Raw genomic sequence first — 19,446 nt, 5'->3', positions numbered from 1 at the left:
GTTTCTCACTCAAATATCTCACCCTCTAAATACTTCCAGAAGACCACTAATTCATCCTTGACACTTCCTCTATCTTAATGCTTTTAAAGTTTAAAACAATTTATAATACGATGAAGAAACAATGGAGTTCCTTCTGTGCTTTTGGAAAGAACTGCAAAAATGTTTATCAGGATTACAAATATTCTGTGTAGGTTTACACTGGCTTGGATGTTTTTCCTTACAGTTTGCAGAATGTAAAGAAATTAGAACAGAATGCAGAACATAAAGAATTAGAACAAATGCAGAATGTAAGGAATTAGAACTAGATGCAAATGATTAAAATAACTTTATTTGTGTGTGTGTGTAAAAATTTCAAATTTCTTTGATGCAGCAAGTTTGGAATATAGTACATAGAATAAAATTTCCAAATATTTATATGATTTAAAAATCCAAACTGCCTTGATTTTTAAGTTATATTTTCTACTATGTGATTGTTTACCTCTAAAAACGTGGCCTGCTTTGAAATAAAACATCCTACAAATTTACATATACTGCCTCTCCATATGGACACTGATGTTCCTCAGAAGGTACGATTCTCTCCTGCTCTTGGAAGCAGGACACTTTAGGAAGAACTACCTATTTCACAGATGGAACCTGTTTCATTACGCTTAGTTCAAGATGAACTGTTTTTATTTAAAATGTGTTATGGGAAAAATGAGGTCATCTATGTAAATAGAATCACTATTTTCTTTCCAATTCTTTGGTATGTAACAATGTATTTTAAAATTTTAGTTAAGAGGGAAAAAATTATGATCTGAAAAAAGTACTTTAGTGTTTTAGTAACTTGAATAAATTGACTACACTTACTGAATCTTTCTAATCTGTTCAACTGCCTGTTACCTGTAATGCACAAATTTTTAAGCATGTTGTTTCACGTATGCTCTTCAATATTTTAACCAGAAGAGGGAGCTATTAAATTTAAGCAGCAAGGTTGCTTTTAAAATATAAGATCAGCTGTGTACTTGGACATGGGATAAAAAAAACAGCATGTGAGAAGAAACACTGAAAGATAACATTCATATAGTAGGAGATTTTAAATGCTGTCTGGAATTTCTTGTTTTCTATACATTAAAAGCTTTATAAAGAGCAAAGAGAAGTGTTAGCATAAATGTTACAGAATTAGAGCTACTTTAAAATTTATGACATTTTTATCTTGAACCATGTGATTTTATCTTAACACATTTTTTCCATAGTTCAATTCCAATTAAAAAAAATGACAAAGCATTTGGATAGAACTAAAAAAAATCTGTTTTAGTATTTTAACAAAGAAAATGTTCTGATTTTTGTTATAACAATTTTTTCATTTTACACTATAAAACATAAAAAAGTATAATTTCTTTTTTCTTTTGTGTCACTTCCTTAACAAAGTCATCATGGCATTTATTTCTCTGATATTACCAATATGCTAACAGAAATGCCAGTATTTTAGTATGCATAGATGAAGTTTTCAAAAAACCTATTTTATTGAAGTATGAAGATATGAATCACTGCTAGTAAGAAAGTAATAAAGACGTACATACCTAAATCTGTCAGGAGATAGGCAACCTTCTCGTACACCTAAAGCAGAAATAAGAGGTAGCATAAGTACAGAGAATCCTGTATGTTGTGATGTCAAACACAGAATGAAAAAAACATCAAAGCATAGCTGTTTTGTTGCCCTGTGGCATCAAGTTATCAGGACAGTGAAGGTTGTACATCTTAGCTTTGTCCATAATTTTGGTCTGATTGTTCACTTGAATGAACTTTCTATGACAGAGAATTATCATACGTAACAACAGAAGTAAATATATGACAGCTCTATTTTGAAGATTGCTTTCTTACTGCATTAAGTATGCAGTGTCCTTAACAGAAAGGAAAGCCGTTGTTTGCTGTGCTATTATTCTGTCTTACATATTTGTGCCTACACAGGAATAGAAAAATGATACATGCTCTTGCGGTTAAAGAAGTAAGAGTTTATATCAATGCACAACGTGCTTCCATAAGCAATGATTAAAGCTGTGGTTTACATAACAGGAAAAGCTTAAACCGAGATCATATATCACAGTCCTTCTAGGACTAGGCATTTTGAATAAGAAAGGGGAGAATTCAGAAGTAGTCAATGAAGAAAAAAAAGAAAAAAGAAGATTTTACTTCAAGAAAATAATTTAAATCCATATGGAGAAGTGACTTTTTGCAAAAGGTGATGTGAGAAAAAAAAGCAAATGTAGAAAGAAGTACTCTGTATGAGCATGACTTGGTGACATAAGCAAAGAAGTGTAGTGATAAATTAAGTAGGCAGTAGAGAAAAACACTGACACACGCAATATTAGAAGAGCAAAAAATCCTTGAAATACTAGGTTTGAACACTGCTGTATAAATAGACAAGGATATGCATACTTCTTATATAGAGTAAACTCAGTAACATATAAATTGCTTTTAAATTAATACCTCCTTTAAATGAATTGGACTTACAACATTGAGTGACATGATGATCATAAAATTGATACAGACTCCAGTGCCAGATGTTGCAAACTGCCAATACTTCTTGATGAAATACCACTTGAAGGAAGCAAATTGTTCCATGGCTACCAGACGATACACAACAACTGCAAACACTGCAGTGAGGACCAGTGAAATCTACAGATACATGTTTATGAATAGAAAAATTAGAACAAAGAAAAACGTATCTGAAGTAATTTCTACTGACTCAATAAATTAACAAGTGTTTTAAAGACTCTAATTTGTTTTGGTGAGCAGACTTTGAGAGAACCAAAATACTAAGCTGCTGAATTCCAGTATTTCTTTGCTGTGCTTTTACAATGCAACTATATTACATCTCTTAAAAATAAGATATCCCTCAACAAGCAGTAAGATTGAGCGAAGCAGTTTTCCTGGTATTACGTATATCCACTAATATTCAGGAATGCATTCATTAGTATCCACATCAAGATAAGATTAAAGACTACAATAATTCCAATATTATTAAACATTACCATGAAAAATATTCCTGAGACAGACACCATCAGTCGACTGAGCTTATCAGGGAAAGGCTGAAAAGGTTCAGGTTTTCCTGTGATTGGATTTACTCTTTCCACTTGGGAATACTTAGCTTCAAACTGGGGGCGCAGTTCTTCCTGGAATGACAAGAGAGATTCCACTTGTTGAACCATTTATGTCACCAATCACAAATCAGACATATATTTGATATAAGAAATTTATACTGATACCAATTCTTTTTTTATAGTGTTCCAATTCAAATATCCAAACAATTTGCTCTTCTGAAAATGCTCAGACACCATGCCAGAGACCAATGAAGGAAAGAAACATTACAAGCCTTCCCTACTATGTGAGAGTATTAAAAGGATCATGGCTCATAGTATTTAAACACTTGTTTCTCTACAGAAATTGATAACAAAACTATAAATCGATGTCAGTTATGATGGTACTTTTTGTGACATGAAACCATTTATTAAAAGCCCCTAGCTTGTATCAACAAGTCTGTGGAAAGTCATAAACTAAGTCATGATACAGTCTCTATTGACTTATGCTGCATGTGAATCACCAGTTACATCACATTACAGCTATACTCACTAGTGATTTATAGAGCAAATAGAATCATTTGACCAGTGCTGATGCTGATAGCAGAATGTAAATGAATAAGTTATGCCTCTCAGAGGGATTTAAAATCTTCTCTCTGTGCCTTTGTTCGTCCTGGTTCTATTTCTAGAGAGGATTAGGAACTTTCAGTACCAGAGACCACAGAATCTTGTAAGGATCCGAGCTGACATCAGTCATAGCTTCTGTCCTCTGTATGTGCAGCATTTCACTTTCAGGAGTCTAGTTTACTTCCACTGTGGCATCCTTGCCCAGATGTGTGGCTGAACTGAGCTGTCTGTTCACCCTATTCATTACAAGATTGTGCCTCTTCACAACCTTGTGTCCCAGAAAGGAAAACCATAAACATTCTTTCCTCTTTCCCAGAATATACTGATGTGCATTGCAGACATCAATCACTCCACAAGACTTAGAGCCTCAATGGTTGGGCTTGCCAAAGCTGAAACTTTGAATTGTTCTTTCAAGGATCCACCTCATTATTATGGCTATTACAGCTGGGTTTATCATCATTGTTCAAGAAACCTTTGCAAGCTAAGCAAACAAACAAAAGATTTGTGCTCAGTTTTTCAAAGGACATGTTTAATATTTAGTATTTGTAACACTAGTCTCAGAATACACAATTATTCTTGTATAGTCTCAAGTACACTGGTGTATTCTACAACTCATGTAATAAATGCAAATACAATCTGAATGGCAAATTCAGATTACTGGCATACAGTATGTTGTTATTTACACTTAAATAGTGGTCATTGCAAGATCTACAGATTTACTTCTGCTTTGTCTTACCTCTTCATCTTCCCAGTCTATGAGGTCCCAATCATAGGTTAACACAGCTCTCCTTCTTTTCCAAAACTCTAGAAAGACTGTAGCTGTGGAAATGAACTGCATTTTAATTATGGAAAAAAGAAAGAAAGAAAGGCCATGCAGATCTCAAGAAAATCAACAATACATAAGATATGTAACATGGTAACTTTCCTTAATCATTTTCTGGCTGGTTTCCCATAGAATCAGAAAACTGAAAGTTTTCTTCTTCAAGATAATAATTGTTAATATTGGAAAATTATTTAACAATGTTCATCTAATAATTTATATTTTTTTTTTCTTGCTTTCTGCTGTATAAGCACTTGAGAGAGAAGCACTTGACAATATACCACCCTTTTTAGGTTATTTTGCCTTTAATTTTATTCAAAATATACTGTACAGTTTATATTTCTCTGAAGAAACAAGAATAAGCATACACAATGGTATCTATTAATGCAGAGCTAGATTTTCATCTTGATTTATCTGTTCTGAGTAAGGACAATGATGCTTCTTTCACAATTATACCAGTTTTTTATTGGTGTACCTTTAAGATATTTCTTTAAATAAATATTTTTTTATCTCCATAAGATCATAAATATATCCTTCATGTTGGTTTTGGTAGTTTCTATCAAAATAATTACAACCAATAAATAACTCTAAGTTTCCCAAACAATGCAGTTTGCCACTGAGGTTGCCTATTCCTTACCATAGAAATACTACGAGAACAAGAGCTAAAAAGGGTAAGACACCTTGTTTTGGTGGGATTCCTTATAAAATGTGGGCTTGCCCTTCCTGAGAAGGGCTTTTTATGCAGGCAGATGGTGATAGGACAAGGGAGAATGATTTTAAACTATAAAAGCGGAGATTTAGATTAGAAGTTTGGAGGAAATTCTTACTCAGTGAGAGGCCCTGGAAGAGGTTGCCTAAAGGAGCTGTGGATGCCCCATCCATGGAGGTGTTCAAGGACAGGTTGGATGGGGACCTGGGCAACCTGGTCTGGTGGGAGTTATCCCTGTCTGTGGTAGGGAGGTTGGAACCAGATGGTCGTTAAGGTCCCTTCTTCCAACCCAAGCCATTCTATGATTTTTTTAATTAAGCAGCACAATTCTTCAATAATCTATGGTTAAAATAGCCTTTTTTCACTGTCCTTGGAAATGCTATCACAACAAGTACAGTGTGAGACTCAGAAATGTTACGAAACCCACAGCTGTGCACAAAAAATCCTTTCCCAGCATGCACTCTATGAGGACTCAGGAGCAATGTAAGCCTATGGCATACAGAAAACAAACAATGATTTTCTATGTGACTGAAAAAGACCAACACGTTCTGCTAAACAGTGTTAGATGGTCCTCTATTTGTCAGCCTGCTCTAAGAAGCATTCCCAAGATATCCATTAGTCTTCTGCCAGAATAGATATGTTTGTAATTGCACAAATTAAGTTGTTCACTTAGTTACAACCAAAGGTTATAGAAGTTAAAGAAGTAGCCCATTTAGAGACAGAGAAACCAAAACCAAGCAACTGCCCAGTTCTAGAGGAAGTGTGTATGTTTCCTGGCTTGCCTTTATTTCGCTCTATTACCCTGCTAACGTCACCTTGTCAGACCTCCTTGCAATCAAGCCCTTCCAGTCCCCAGTTGCTAGGCACTTCTTACTGACTCATCCCTTCCCCTGAGCTCACAGCTCGGAAATGCCAAGCCTTGACTTTTATCCATTTCTTCAGTAGACAAACAAGACATACAACAGATGACTAATCCAACCATCTCAACAGCAAGACAAGAACATTCTTGATCTAACAAGGCGTTGACAGGGCAGAGCTTCTTTCTGCCTCATCTGGCTGTTTGACATTTCCGGGTAATGGGCAATTTAGAAGATCATATGCAAGCTTCTACTTCCCTAAAGAACACATTCTCTGGTGCCTCTCCTGCTTTCCCCAAGACACACTGCTTCCCATTTTACAGCTCCTATTGTAATTCTGAAATTTAAATCTTGGAATATGTGATGTGTGTTTCTTTTTTTTTTTTTTATTATTATTACTTTTTAGGCACACTCAGGGCTCTGCAATACAGTTTGCAGTTCTGTCAGTTGTGCACTTGTAAAACTTTCTCTCAATTCTTATTTCAATTACCTTATGTTTACTGCCCTTACACCACCAGTACTTGTACTGAACTAAAACCTCTAGGCATGTGCTTTACTCAGTTTGTAATCTTCCAGTAGACAAAGGATGATGTTTGCTGGTTAAGAAAGGCAGGAAAGATTGTGGTTGTGCTTTGATACAATCTTAAGTGTAACAAAAAATTGACATTGCCAAGAACAAGAAAAGACAAACGGTTGCTGTTAAATGATATTAATGGGAACAAGATAGTGGAGAAATAAAACAAAACAAAATCTGGAGAACCCAAGACTACTATGTGAACGTGTCTCTGATTTTTTTTTCTTTTTTCTAAAAGTCACTGTGTCAAGATGAATGGTGTGCTTGTTTCCCTGAGAAAAAAAAAAGTCATTGCAAAGAGGATTTTTAGTAAGGAGTAAGGGAACCATCTCCACTGCCTCTCTACAGAGCTTGCCCATGGCCACGTAGGTCCTTTCTGAAAATTCGGTCCCACTCCTCATTCAGTTTTAATCAGAAGGGCTCCTTGACAGCAGATCTGTGCAACAAAAGCAGTCCTACAAACTTGGTACCACGCAGACACACTCTTCAGAATTGAATCTGCTACTTCATAGATGCAGGTTACAGCTGAATGACAGCCTAGTCTCATCTCCCATGCCTGGAGTACCCCAAACCACCCTGTCTCCAGATGGCCACAGCTCTGCATCTGTTAACACTTGTGCTCACTGAAGGAGATCTCGTCTTCCAGGAACAGAGGGAAGGCCAGCATCTTGGCACCGCGCTGCAGGTATAGGACACTTAGCCAAGAACTGAGTCACAAACAGAGCACCTCCCCATTATTCTTTAAGTCACTCAAGCAAACAATTTTTACTTTTCATAAGAGGTGAACTGAACTGTCAACAAATAAGAGAGAGAGCGCACCCTAACACGCCCAGTGCTGAAACCAAGGGCAGTACTAGAGACTTTCACACAACTATAACATTTCAACAGAACCCGAGCCCTTTTAATGCTTTTTAAGGTCTTGCTATTTTCAAAAACCATGTGCCTATGAAAATATTAATGTTTGTGCTAGCGGGAAGCATACTGTTGACCCTAATAATACCACTTGTCATTTGGTTAATGCTGCATAAGATACAAATTTGGGCAGAAATCTGTGGTGTTTGTTTTCACATATCCCGATCAATCTGTTAGATGTAAATTCACCCAGACAAGCAAGAAATTTAAATTTGAAGCTTGTTGATACACACTGAAGAAAATCTCCTTTATGGGAATGCTAGAGTCCAAAGAAAACCAAACTCATAGGATCAGATCCTGTGCACCCTCCTCTTAACAGACCTTGTTAACCTTGTGCAGGACAATTAATTTAAAGGGTAGATCTTGATCCATTCACAGAAATCCTTCCGCTTGTCCACTGCAGTATTTCATGAAAATGCCATTCATTGTTCTATATAACTATCTCCTTTATATGCCATATCCTCATATCTTGATGACAAGTTATGAAACTGCATTTGCACTTGCTTCTTTAAAAATTTAAAGTGGATACAGATAACAGCATCACAGCATTCCACTCAAGCAGTAACGCAATACTAAAAACACTTCTGAGTCATTCTACACCACATACCAGTCTAGAACAAATACACACAACGAGCAAAAGAATAAAAAAAATGATAAGCTAAATCAGTACATAAGTTAAAATAGACACAACTTTCTAACAGCATACTTTTCTTAATTTTCTGCTTTATTTTGTAGAAGCCTCTTTTTTCAGTTTTCCTCTCACAGAGTGTACAGTAGGAAACCCTGTGATAATAAGTTATTTTTTGTTAAATTATTATTTGTATAGTACATGGAACAATACAGTTTACAAAAAAGTAGTTGCCCTTCTGAAAGGGTTCAAAAAGCTTCCAAAGGATTAAGCAACAAGTACTGCCTACCCACTTTACCATGAATACTGCAATTTCTGTGAACTCTGTAATGATAGAGCTCAGACATGACAACGGGGAAGTTGTTCAGTCTGGTTCCCAAATGCTCTGTTGTGTTCAGAAAAGCACTGCCCCACCTAACTTTACCTGTACTGTGCATTCCTGACAAGTGCGACACTGTCACATGGACAGCACCTGCACTCCAGTGTTCCCACCAGACCAACTGCACTCTGTGCCACAGCAGTATTTCAACAGGGACTTGCATATCTTAGAGAGCTCAAAGGTAAGTCTAAGGCGTGTTTTTAAAGCTTATTAGTAGTGAATCAGATTAATAACTACAGTACTATTTTATATAGTGGTCAGGAAGGCACTAGGTACTGCTGCAGCCATATTCTATGTGGAGCGTACTTCTGAGTCAGTTCAGAGTCTATTTTAAATTGGGGGGGGGGGAGGAAGTATTCCGTGCATGCTAACTTAGACCAAATTTTTGTAAGGAAAGGTACTGCTGGTCTATTCGTGCTTTTTAGTGACAATGCACACTTAAGCAGCTCTGCTAGTACATATATATTATGTCAGGTTGCTAGCTGTTAACAGAAGAGAAAAGTTAACCAAATTGTAGAATACAGTATTTATACTCCATTTTATAATTTACTAAATAGTTATAAATTATTTTTTGAGTTCAATACTTAGATACATTTAAGCTTGAAAAATATTCATTGCTTAATAAATTTAGAAATATCTAATCCTTGGAAAGCAATCGATTTCAGAGCAAAGAGACGCTGGAACAATTATCCAACACATTTCTGATACCATCTATAAGACGAACTGTAGAAGAGAAACTTAATATTTAGCTTTATATTTGTTCCATCTTTTTTTTTTTTTTTTTTTTTTTTTTTAAGTAAAGGTAAAAATCTGCTTTTGTGAACCTTAAAAAGCACAGTACATGTACAAGCTCTGCAAATCCGAACGCTCTACTCCAGACCACAAGAAACAAAGAAGTACCCATTAATAATTTGCTCATCATGTTATTGTTTACTACATAAATTATAGTACTTACTAACCCCTACTGTAAGAGAGGAAAAAAGTACAAGGCTCAGTTTACTGACATGCAAAAAAAGATGCTCTGAATTTATAGTTCTAAAGATTATATTATTTACCCGTAAGAAGTTTAAGTGATTATTTTCTCAATAGTTGCTGAGTTTTTGCACACTTTACACCTACCTCTGTTAGGTGCTGGGTTGTCATATTCATAAAATACATGTTGCGATTTTACTTATGCCAAAAATCTATTTTTAAATACTTACAATACCAGTGAATATATACAGAAAATAACCACATAAGCATTAAGATATATTTTTTTCAATGTGTGGAAGAAATATTCAGTAGAAATCTGACCTACTTCAGGAGAAAAAGCCAGATACAATATCAACGTAACCTTCACGGTGAAGTGCGTGACCCCAGGGGAGTCACAAGGAAACTTGACTTGAAGAGGACCAGGGCTTCCTCCAGAGCATAGGTGTGCATGCACATATACTAATAACTTCAAATTGACTCTAGCAACAAAGCAACATGTGAAGAGTGAAAAATCCAGTAAAGAAACACAGTGGTGACTGTCTCATGTAAAAAATTCATTCATCCTGCTAAAAATAAATAAATAAATATCTGCATTGATTTCAGCTGAATTGGTACTGATTAATGTGAGCACCAGTAAATCAAAAAGGAGAGACTTTTTTTTTTTTTCTAAAAAAAAAAATCAAAAAACTAACCATCTATTCATAGTTTCCTTAAACACTTACTTGATGAGGTAACTTAAGGTTTGGGCTCTTCTGCAAGTTTTGACTATTCGACAGTACTGCTCAGTTTTTGGAATAGTGCTATTCGCATATTAAGCTCCAAGGCGGATGAGCATCTTCAAGGAACTTTGGGGTTTGTCTAAACTTTATGAACATTAACATTATACTCAAAAAAGAAGAATTAATTACTACAAGCCAAAGGGTTTCCAGGAAGCACAATTCGTTACAGCCTTAGAGATACGATATACAATATTCAAAGTAAGGAGGTTTCACCGTTTTGGTCCCCCATAAGCAGAATTACAAAGATGATCACAAAAAAATACTAATAATTTGTTCAGCAAGGATGTTGACTCCTTTGTACACTGCTCTACAAATGAAAACTGCAGTTAGAGTCAATTGAGTGCAATTCCCCTACATAGCTAAGTTACAGCAAAGGGATAACAAGATATGACAAAATTCACTTTGCTGCCTAATACAAAGAAGGAAAGATCATGTCACTGACTTAAAACAAGAGTACTGTCAAAATGAAAGAGTGTTTGAAAACTTTTAAATATTGACTATTTTTTTCACTGTTTTGTAGCTATTATTAGTACTACCAAATAAAAATCTGATTCAGATTGCACAGCATTTCATAGCCAGCTGACAGCCTATCACTCAAATTGTAAATATAACTGAGGCTCATTATTGAACATCAGAGGGGTTTTCTTTGGTTAGCTCATTTGGGGTCAGAGTGGTTATCCTGAGTTTAACTGAAACAGAAGTTCCATTTTTTCTTATTTTTTGCTAAATAAATTGCATATGTTTAATGAGCATAGATCCTCCCTGCCATTTAAGAGACCTTAACTTAAGAAACAAGGAGTTTTGAGAAGAGGATCAAAACGTTAATACACAGATTTAGTGACATTTTATAAATGCACATGCATTTCAAGTAATTAATGGTACCACTTTCACCACAAAACTCAGAAAGCATTTAATAGAGCACAAAAGAAATAAGAACAGATACAAACTGAGATACATTGACATGATGAGTAATTACCATCTACCCATTGATATAGCATTATCCACGGCTGACTGCTACTTACAGTTACTTTCCATTGCCCTGACCACATAACATAAAAACAAGCTAACCTGGTGAAAATGCATAATTAAATAAATAATAATAATAAAAAAGACAGGAAAAAGTACAAGACAGTAGGAAGGGAGGCTGAATACGAAAGAAATAAAGCTACTTTTCCCAGGGGTACATCTCCTTTCTTCAGATGGTAAAGTACCCACATACACGGACACCTAGTTAATTAACAAAGCTGGAGATACAACTTATCTATAGTTTTTACTGTGCTGTCACGTAATAGGTTATGTATGGCAGCATGATCTCAACCTGTCTCAAACATAAAACTGCACCCCATCCACCCCCCAAATCCCTGATATACTGAACAGGATATCTGCTATGATGAAGGGACTTCAAGATGAATATCCCTCATTGTTCTCAATATATTTGAAAAAGATAATGTATAATATGAAGCTTCCAGTTTTCTATAGGAAAAGAAGCTTCCATTTCACAGATTCAGCATCATCCATAATTCCTGGACTGAATTAGCTTTCCGTTTGCTCCTGGCAGAATTCACATGACACTCACTGCCCAGAGTCACAAAACCTTACCCATCAATTTTCAGGGCTAATTGTAACAATTTTATGTCTTTGCAATGGAGCATAACTCTTTAGTATCCTCTTAGAGTTTCTGCCTGACCAAAACATTGCCTTGAACATGCCACCCAAATATATATATCAGTACTACTTTGTATACAAAGTGGCTTTGGATTATTCCCGTCTTAGTATGAAGCTTGTTTATAGAAGCATGAAAGTTTTTTGTGTAAAAAGCTTTGGTTGATAATCAATATAGTTTTGGGTCAATATTAAGTTCATTAATACTCAATGTAAAGTTTTCAGCATCAACATGTGGTGAACTACTGAGGTTTCTACAGTATAAGAGGCTTTATTTTTATTTTTAAACAAGCTTATGCATGTCTTTACCAAGTAGTTCTGTTTCTCAGAATAATAATAATAATAAACAACAACACAATTTCTTTTCTTGCAGGTTCTCTATATAACAAATCAAGTTTTCACGTCAATACTATGCAGCCCTCCTATGGAATCACTTTTATTTTTCTGTTTGCCATAAAACCTTTTGTTTTCAGTTATGCTGCACCAACAAATGCCACTGCAAATGTAACGACAGAAACAGAGATGAGCAGTCAAACAGCCAGCACACCTCTGATGTCCACTACCGTAGCTACCAATTTATCTTCAGCATTCACTATGGTATCAAACGATGGAATAAATAACTCTGCCACAAACTTCAAAGGAAACTCAACATCTTCAGCAACGTTTACAATACCAGGTGACTTTTCTAGAGTCACCACAAATTCTGCAGCTAATTTTACTGGTCTACCATCCACAGTGACACCAACCAACTCCACAGTCACTAAGGGTACCCATTCGGCTGCAGCACTCCCCGGTTACAACTCTTCGATCAATCCCACCACATTTCCCACAAGTATTGCTCTTACATCCCCCACGGTGAAGCAGGACAGTCCAACAACGAACTTCAACACCAGTCAGCATACTACAGAGCTGAATTCAACTATGAATTCAGCTGAATTCTACACTTCTACTACATCGTCTAATCCAGAAGGTACCAATGAAGGTAAACACCTAACTAAAGCGGCTTAATAAACTAATAATTCTGAAATCAATTTTTCTTTTTTTCTTTTTTTTTTTTTTTTTTTTTTTTTAAATTGAACAGGATGCTACACAAGCTGTGTGAATTAATAGGTGAACTAGTCCAGACTAAAAGTCACCCAAAACAAAACAGAAACTCGTATTTTGGGAGTTTTCTCACATTCAGCTATAAATCAGCTGACTCTTTTTACATTTTGATTATTTAAGCATAAAATCACAGTTGCATACAATCCTGCAATACGCTTTTCAACATCTCTTGAGATCATCTGTGTGGAGGACAGAATAAAAAGTGATTTAATGACTTTAAAAAAATATGTATTTGATGTTTGCTTGTTTGTTTTACAATTCCAAGAGTGAAGAAACCTAATGACAGACACTGCTCATTTATCTGGACCTACAGTAGTGGACCTAAAAAGCAGATGCATAGAAATAACATTATAAATGCATAATATATCAACTTACAGAAGTTCAGAAACTTTTGTGACCAAAGATGACTTCTTATAAATACTTCCAAAGGAATTACTCATTTTGCATTTAATTGAGTATGTGTGGGAAAACAATGGAACATAAAACTGTCGTCGCACTTTTCTATCCTGCTGTTCTGAATTAAGTCTTCAGGAAAAGAAGAGATTACAAGATGCAGTAATTTTTGCCCTGAATTAGCTTTCAAGGCTTTTCACACAGGACTGAAAGGCTTTTCCATGATATCTAGTAGAGTACGGTTTGTACTAAGAACTGAAGAAGTACCATGCTTCCACATTTCCTATCATAGTTCATATCTTATCATAGTCCTAACAACTACAATGTTCCCTATATTTAGATAACATGAGTGGAAAGGAAGTGGGGTGGGAGAGTCAGTTCAATTTCAACAAAAACAGAATACCTTGAAGAAAAGTTTTATGAAATCTGAGGAAAATCTTGAGGAATGCAGTTATTCTGCTAATTGAACAGGTATAGAAAGCGTTACTGGATATCTTACCTTGGATACTTAAAAACTGGTACTCTAAAATTTAGTCACTTGAGATTCAGAGGCTGCTATTTTAACTGCTGGTTTACATTCTTACAAGTAATTGCATTCAGAAAGTGATTGTTGCTTATTTCTTTAAATCAAAGGAGAGTGTTTGATTCTGCAGTTAAACTATGAAGCTTGTTATTTGACTCAAACTCATTGGTCTTTTTTTTTCCCCTTCCATTCCTGGTTACTCCCTTCAAAATGAGGCAGATGTCTGTTTTCCTTTACAAGGCAGATAATTTCAGCAGAGAGTTTGCTTTAGTCATAATCTGCAAAGCATTTCAGATCCTTAGAGATTTCTTACCACTGCTATAAAGTGTGAGTGAATTATCTGATTTTACAGTTTATTGTTCTCATTAAACTGTCTCTTCCTTTCTTTATATCCTAGGGAAAACCAACAAAGGAGGAGTAATATTTGGTGTCATAGTAGGAGCCATTTTGGGATCTATATTAATTGGTCTGATTGGATATTTTATATGTGGTAAGAAAAGATCTGAATCATTTTCCCACAGACGGCTTTATGATGATACAAGAAATGACCCAGGTAAGAAATAGCACAAGAGTTTTGCCGAAGAACATTTAAATTTCTGTACGGAGTCATTTAAATGATTTGGTCTTACTGAATTATTAAGCATTGTATAATCGACTCCAGTCAAACATTTTTTTAACTGACAGTACCTTTTTTTTTTTTTTTTTTTTAAATTGAGACAAACATCTCTCCCCTTAACTCTCTGCCACCCTCTTCCTTCCCAATAACTCCTTGTAAATTACTTTAACAAAGAGAAAGTAAACGCTTTCTCTCATTCCAAACAACTCCAAACACAATACTAAACCTAACCCTAATTAGGACCCTAAAAAACACATACACGTCGCCAGATTCGCCCATCAAAAAGTGCTCCCAATGGAAGCCTTTGGGTGGACCTGAACTCCCTTTGGTAGCCTTTATGCAACCCCACACACAACACAACTCTGTGCTTTCTTCTGTTTCCAAGCAGCCCTATACATAATACTAAACCTAACCCTAATTAGGAGCAGAAAGTCAGATTAGGAACTAGCTTTTCAAGTTGACCACCCACGTAGTGCTCAGTGGTTTTTCCTGGGAAGACATTTTATCCTCAGATTTTGTGTCAGGGCCTTTACCTTCTCCTTACTCAGACCATAATATGTAGTTAAGAAGTTAACTGGATTTAGCTGTGATAGACTGATGAACTGAACCGTGATGGGCATAAGAATCTTTCAAGTAATATATAAACCATAATCACATTACGCTTACAGTTCTCCACTTAGACAACTCGCTTGGACCATATGATACAACCTTTGGAAGTTCACCTGGGGACCAAACCAGCACAGCAGACAAAGCAGAGGGAGACAACGCAGGGTGCCCAGCTGATGACATTCCTATGGCTGACATGACACCATCCCATCCTGAACCGTAATGTTTGCTTTGGGTTATATTCCCAGTTGTTACCATGAGATACATTGACACTTAATAGGCAGGCAGCTCTCTTCTGCTTTGTAATTAGATGATCGACGAAGTTTTCCTGGGAAGATTTTAGACATGCTTTCTCAGGAATAACACAGGGAAATAGCACACAGGTAAAATTCTCCCTTGTGTAATGTTAGCCAAATATGCAGGCACTACAACAGAACAAAATTCAACTAGGATTGCAATGATATTTTAGCATCAATACAACCTGCTTCCTTCTCTCCCCACTCCTCCAGTTTAACTGCTTGAAGGTGAAAGTATTCCAAATATCACTCCAATCTGATTAATGACTCAGGGCATTTTTTTCCCCCCACTTTACGTTTGTAGTTCTCTCAGAGAATAGACAAAAAGAATTAGTTTTATTGGCATTTGTCAGAGGCTGAAGTTTTCTGGGGAGAATGGAAATGGAATTACCAAGTAACATGGACTAAATTTCACCTCTGACTATGACAATGCAGTTGGAAACACTATTGAAGGGAAGAATGAAAGACAACTTCTATTCATCTGTAAAACTGATCTGTTGTTTGCATTGCAGGCTAGATCTGTAGAAATGATGCATGAAGTTTTATAAGGGTTAGACAAGAAATAATTACGTCAACATGAAAGAAAAGAAATTATGTCTGACATGCATATTGGTATTCTAAAAAAACATGCTGTTTTTGTCCAGCTAACAAGTAAAATTATGGCAATAAAATGCAAACAATTGCAAGGCTTGTTTATCCGTTTGCAATTTCCAGAAATGTCTACACAGAAAGAAAGAACATGAAAAAGACACAACTGTAAAGACAATGACATAACAAAAGACATAGCATAAACAGTACAAATTGCAGATTAAAAAAAAACAAAACTACTCACGTGGAATACATACTGGGTAACATATATCTTAAAATGTTTGAATTATTCAGGAGGCTGTGGGTAATGTTGATGGAGTGATTTCACTAACTCACTGGGAACGTTGCAATGTGCGTTCATGTGATTTGTGAGTATATTACATGCATGCACACACCAGACAGAGAAAAAATGGCAGTCACACAGCAGATGAATGAAAACACATATTTGTTTCAAATTATTTCAAAGATTACAGAATTGAGTGTCTAAGTGCAGTGCTGCCATTCCTACAGTGGTCAGTCATGAAAACTGCATGTTTCCTATCTAAATCAGAACCTGATTTCTAACATTGTTTCCAGCGTGCTGGTTACAGACTGAAAAATTGAGACACAGGCACCTGCTTGATATGACCAAAAACGTACTGCTCAGCTTTTGGTTTCATTAGCACATATTATGCCATCTCTCCTGATAACCATAAGCAGCATCACATGTGAAAATTCCTCATGCTCCTGGCCTCAGCTTAAAATGAAGAATTCTCTCTTTGGAGAACTCAAAGATGATGCTAAGAAGCTACCAGTATCTACTCAAGGAGATGCTAAGAAGCTACCAGTGTTCTCTACATTATAACGAACCTTAACACCTATAGTGCAATGTATTTTAGGAGTTTATGAAACAAATTATTAGTAATTGCAAGGCTTAGTAATTATTATTACAATTAGTAATTGTTAATAATTAGTAATTATTATTATAATTACTTATCAGTAATTGCACAGCAGTATCAGGAGCCAATGAAGAAATATCATCAAGGCAAGCAACTGAAGCGTGCCCTTCAGTTAGTGCGTTGATTTTCAACAATCAAATTATGATTTTTTGTTTGAATGTGTATGCTTATCTTGTGCTGTGCTTTGAGGTTTTGCTACTGCTTGTATACTGGTTTTAATTTTTACCAGGCCAGCCTCTAAAATTTGTAACATGTTCATCCTTTGTTGTAAGTTAGAATCATTAATCCTTACTTGTACATGCTATGTAAATAAAGATGTTTTGTGCCATTTGACTATTTAAAACTGTAAAACACTGGCCTCAATTCAGACAGTTGTATTTATATGATCTGGTGTTTTTATCTCAGGGTTTGCACAGACAAATATTTATACTGGTAAAAATTAATCATGTCCTACTTTTAATACCAGTCTTTCCTACTTTTCAACAGCCAAGTATTAATATATTAATCGAAAGCTAATTCCTCCAAGTATGTCATGTTGGAACCACCACACCTGTCCTGGCACCCTACTTCATGCCCCATGACATGGCGTGTGATGTTAGAATGAACATATTGAATAGATATTTAGACAGAGATTTTGAATATAAGTAGTTAAACTGCTGTAAACATTTATCATCAAATCTTCCCTTCATTTCCCTCTAATTAGCTCCTACAAAGCATTCTCATTTATTCTACAACAATTCTCTATAGACTCTGATTTTTGTACTGACTCCAGACCAGTAAATTACCCTATATGTTTGCCACTGTAAAAGACTTCTAACATGCACGGTATAAAATTTGAGCTTAAAGATATTTAAGATACTAAGGACAGTCATTACATTAATAACAAAAGGTATAAAAGGTATTACTTTCACGTACTGTTGAGTACAGAGAAATTGAAGTTGATGAAAAGAGGAAAAAATGTTTGTGTGACAAAATCATTCTTTAAGTTTTACTATGAACTATAATCTCCTTTAACTCAGCAATCCCCAAAAGGGTCAGTTTGATTAAAAAAAAAGAATAAATCAAAAATTACTTACCCCAGATTGCCATGAAAATAGCAAAGAAGACAGTCCCTCCATTATCAAACAAATGTGTAACCTGAATAGAAAACAAATACATCAGGAACAAGCAATATTGCTACCTTAACTTCTGCCCCAAAGAAGCCCAGAGTACATAACTGATGGCAGAACTTAAAAGCCAAGCATTACAGCAAGAAGGCCTACTCACACGTTTCTTCTACCAATGTTTGGCCCATTCTTTCACTGTTTTTTTATAGCCTATCACTTCAAGCCTCTCCAGAGCACTTGCTTCAGAGACAGTAAGAGCTGCTCTCTGTCCAGACGGGCTAAAAATTGCTCCAGAATTCTCCTCTTATCCTGGGTCAAATTTCCATTTGATGTTTTCTATTTTAAGATTTTCATAAGCTTAAATCACTTCAGACTTTTCACTTTTCTTCTTCTACATGTTACTTAATGTCCCTTTTGATTTAATTTCCTACTGCTTCTAAGCTATCCTGCAATTTCTCTGCAGGTAAGAATAATATATATTCATCTTCATCCAGAAATCTCAGCCTCTAAAATTGTTAGCGTATTCTCCTTCTTAAAAGGCTAGTGTCCCTCAACTCCCACAAATATAAAATAAATTCTAAAACACTGTTGGAGAAATGCAAATCTAAATTGCACACAATTTCGCTTCGTGAATGTTTTCCTTTTTGTTGGATTTATCTTTTATCTCACTCTTCCTTATAAGCTTATCTGCTGTAAAATCCAAGATTTACCAGTAGAAAATAAGGAGTAGTTTTTGTAAGCCTATGGAACACACTAAGCATCTGAATGAGTGAATGTGATGTCTCAATTCTCATGCAAACATCAGAATTTATATTACAAAAATCCAGAGCTTCTTATATTCAAGTCATAAGAAGAAACAGTAGCTAAGAAGCTGAAATTAAGATCAATGCACTTTCAACAGATTTAAGGTTGCCAGTGGACAGCAATGTAATTTATACATGGACAGCAGGCCTGAATTTCTTCTAATGAAAGTTGGTTTAAGATGCTGCTGAGCATTAGTAAACAAAGCATACATTTCACATTCTTATATAAGAGGAAAAAAAAAAAAAAGAAACACCCAAAGCACAAACCATTGTGAGATAATAGAGCAAACCACCTTGTCAAAAGACGTATGTTAGAAAGATGATCACCAGAAGTTAAAAATAAATAACTAATGATAAAAAAGTGCAGCAAATTGCTTTGAAATGTATTGTCCTATACCATTGAAAAAATTTATGGCTATTTCCTGCTCTCTGAACTCAGAATAGACCATCATATTCTTGAAAAGAATTTACTTTCACTGGTGTTGACTCCAATGAAGG

The 19,446-nt window shown here is 35.5% G+C and overlaps 2 protein-coding genes across 3 annotated transcripts in view; one reads left to right on the top strand and one right to left on the bottom strand.

Moving 5' to 3' along the window:
• Positions 1–19,446, bottom strand: part of ANO3 (anoctamin 3) — a 205,256-nt gene that overhangs the window by 12,977 nt on the left and 172,833 nt on the right. Inside the window, exons 14-18 of the mRNA XM_082761999.1 lie at positions 18,116–18,176; positions 4,420–4,502; positions 3,012–3,152; positions 2,491–2,655; positions 1,560–1,596 (exon numbers count right to left, since the gene is read on the bottom strand). Coding sequence (XP_082618125.1) covers positions 1,560–1,596; positions 2,491–2,655; positions 3,012–3,152; positions 4,420–4,502; positions 18,116–18,176 — 487 coding nt within the window. The remainder of the gene's footprint in view (positions 1–1,559; positions 1,597–2,490; positions 2,656–3,011; positions 3,153–4,419; positions 4,503–18,115; positions 18,177–19,446) is intronic.
• Positions 8,444–17,504, top strand: MUC15 (mucin 15, cell surface associated). Of its 2 annotated transcripts, none has more exons than XM_082761998.1 (4): positions 8,444–8,743; positions 12,349–12,945; positions 14,393–14,548; positions 15,280–17,504. In XM_082761998.1, the coding sequence occupies exons 2-4, from the start codon at positions 12,387–12,389 to the stop codon at positions 15,438–15,440; spliced, it is 876 nt and encodes a 291-aa protein (XP_082618124.1). In that variant the 5' UTR covers positions 8,444–8,743; positions 12,349–12,386; the 3' UTR covers positions 15,441–17,504. The 2 variants fall into 2 exon arrangements, with proteins under 2 accessions (XP_082618124.1, XP_082618123.1); XM_082761997.1 differs by having other exon boundaries at positions 8,451–8,743; positions 12,349–12,957.

This window comes from Aythya marila, assembly GCF_965140915.1.
Source record: "Aythya marila genome assembly, chromosome: 5".
NCBI lineage: Eukaryota > Metazoa > Chordata > Aves > Anseriformes > Anatidae > Aythya > Aythya marila.
The sequence above is the reverse complement of the archived record's forward strand: the minus strand, read 5'-3'. Positions and strand labels throughout refer to the sequence as shown.

Bases quoted from the DNA above. Each gene is read 5' to 3' on its own strand.
- MUC15 (XM_082761997.1), top strand. From the start codon at position 12,387: ATGCAGCCCTCCTATGGAATCACTTTTATTTTTCTGTTTGCCATAAAA. The intron at 12,958-14,392 runs GTAAACACCTAA...TTTATATCCTAG, and splicing joins TCCAGAAGGTACCAATGAAG to GGAAAACCAACAAAGGAGGA. The intron at 14,549-15,279 runs GTAAGAAATAGC...TTACGCTTACAG, and splicing joins TGATACAAGAAATGACCCAG to TTCTCCACTTAGACAACTCG.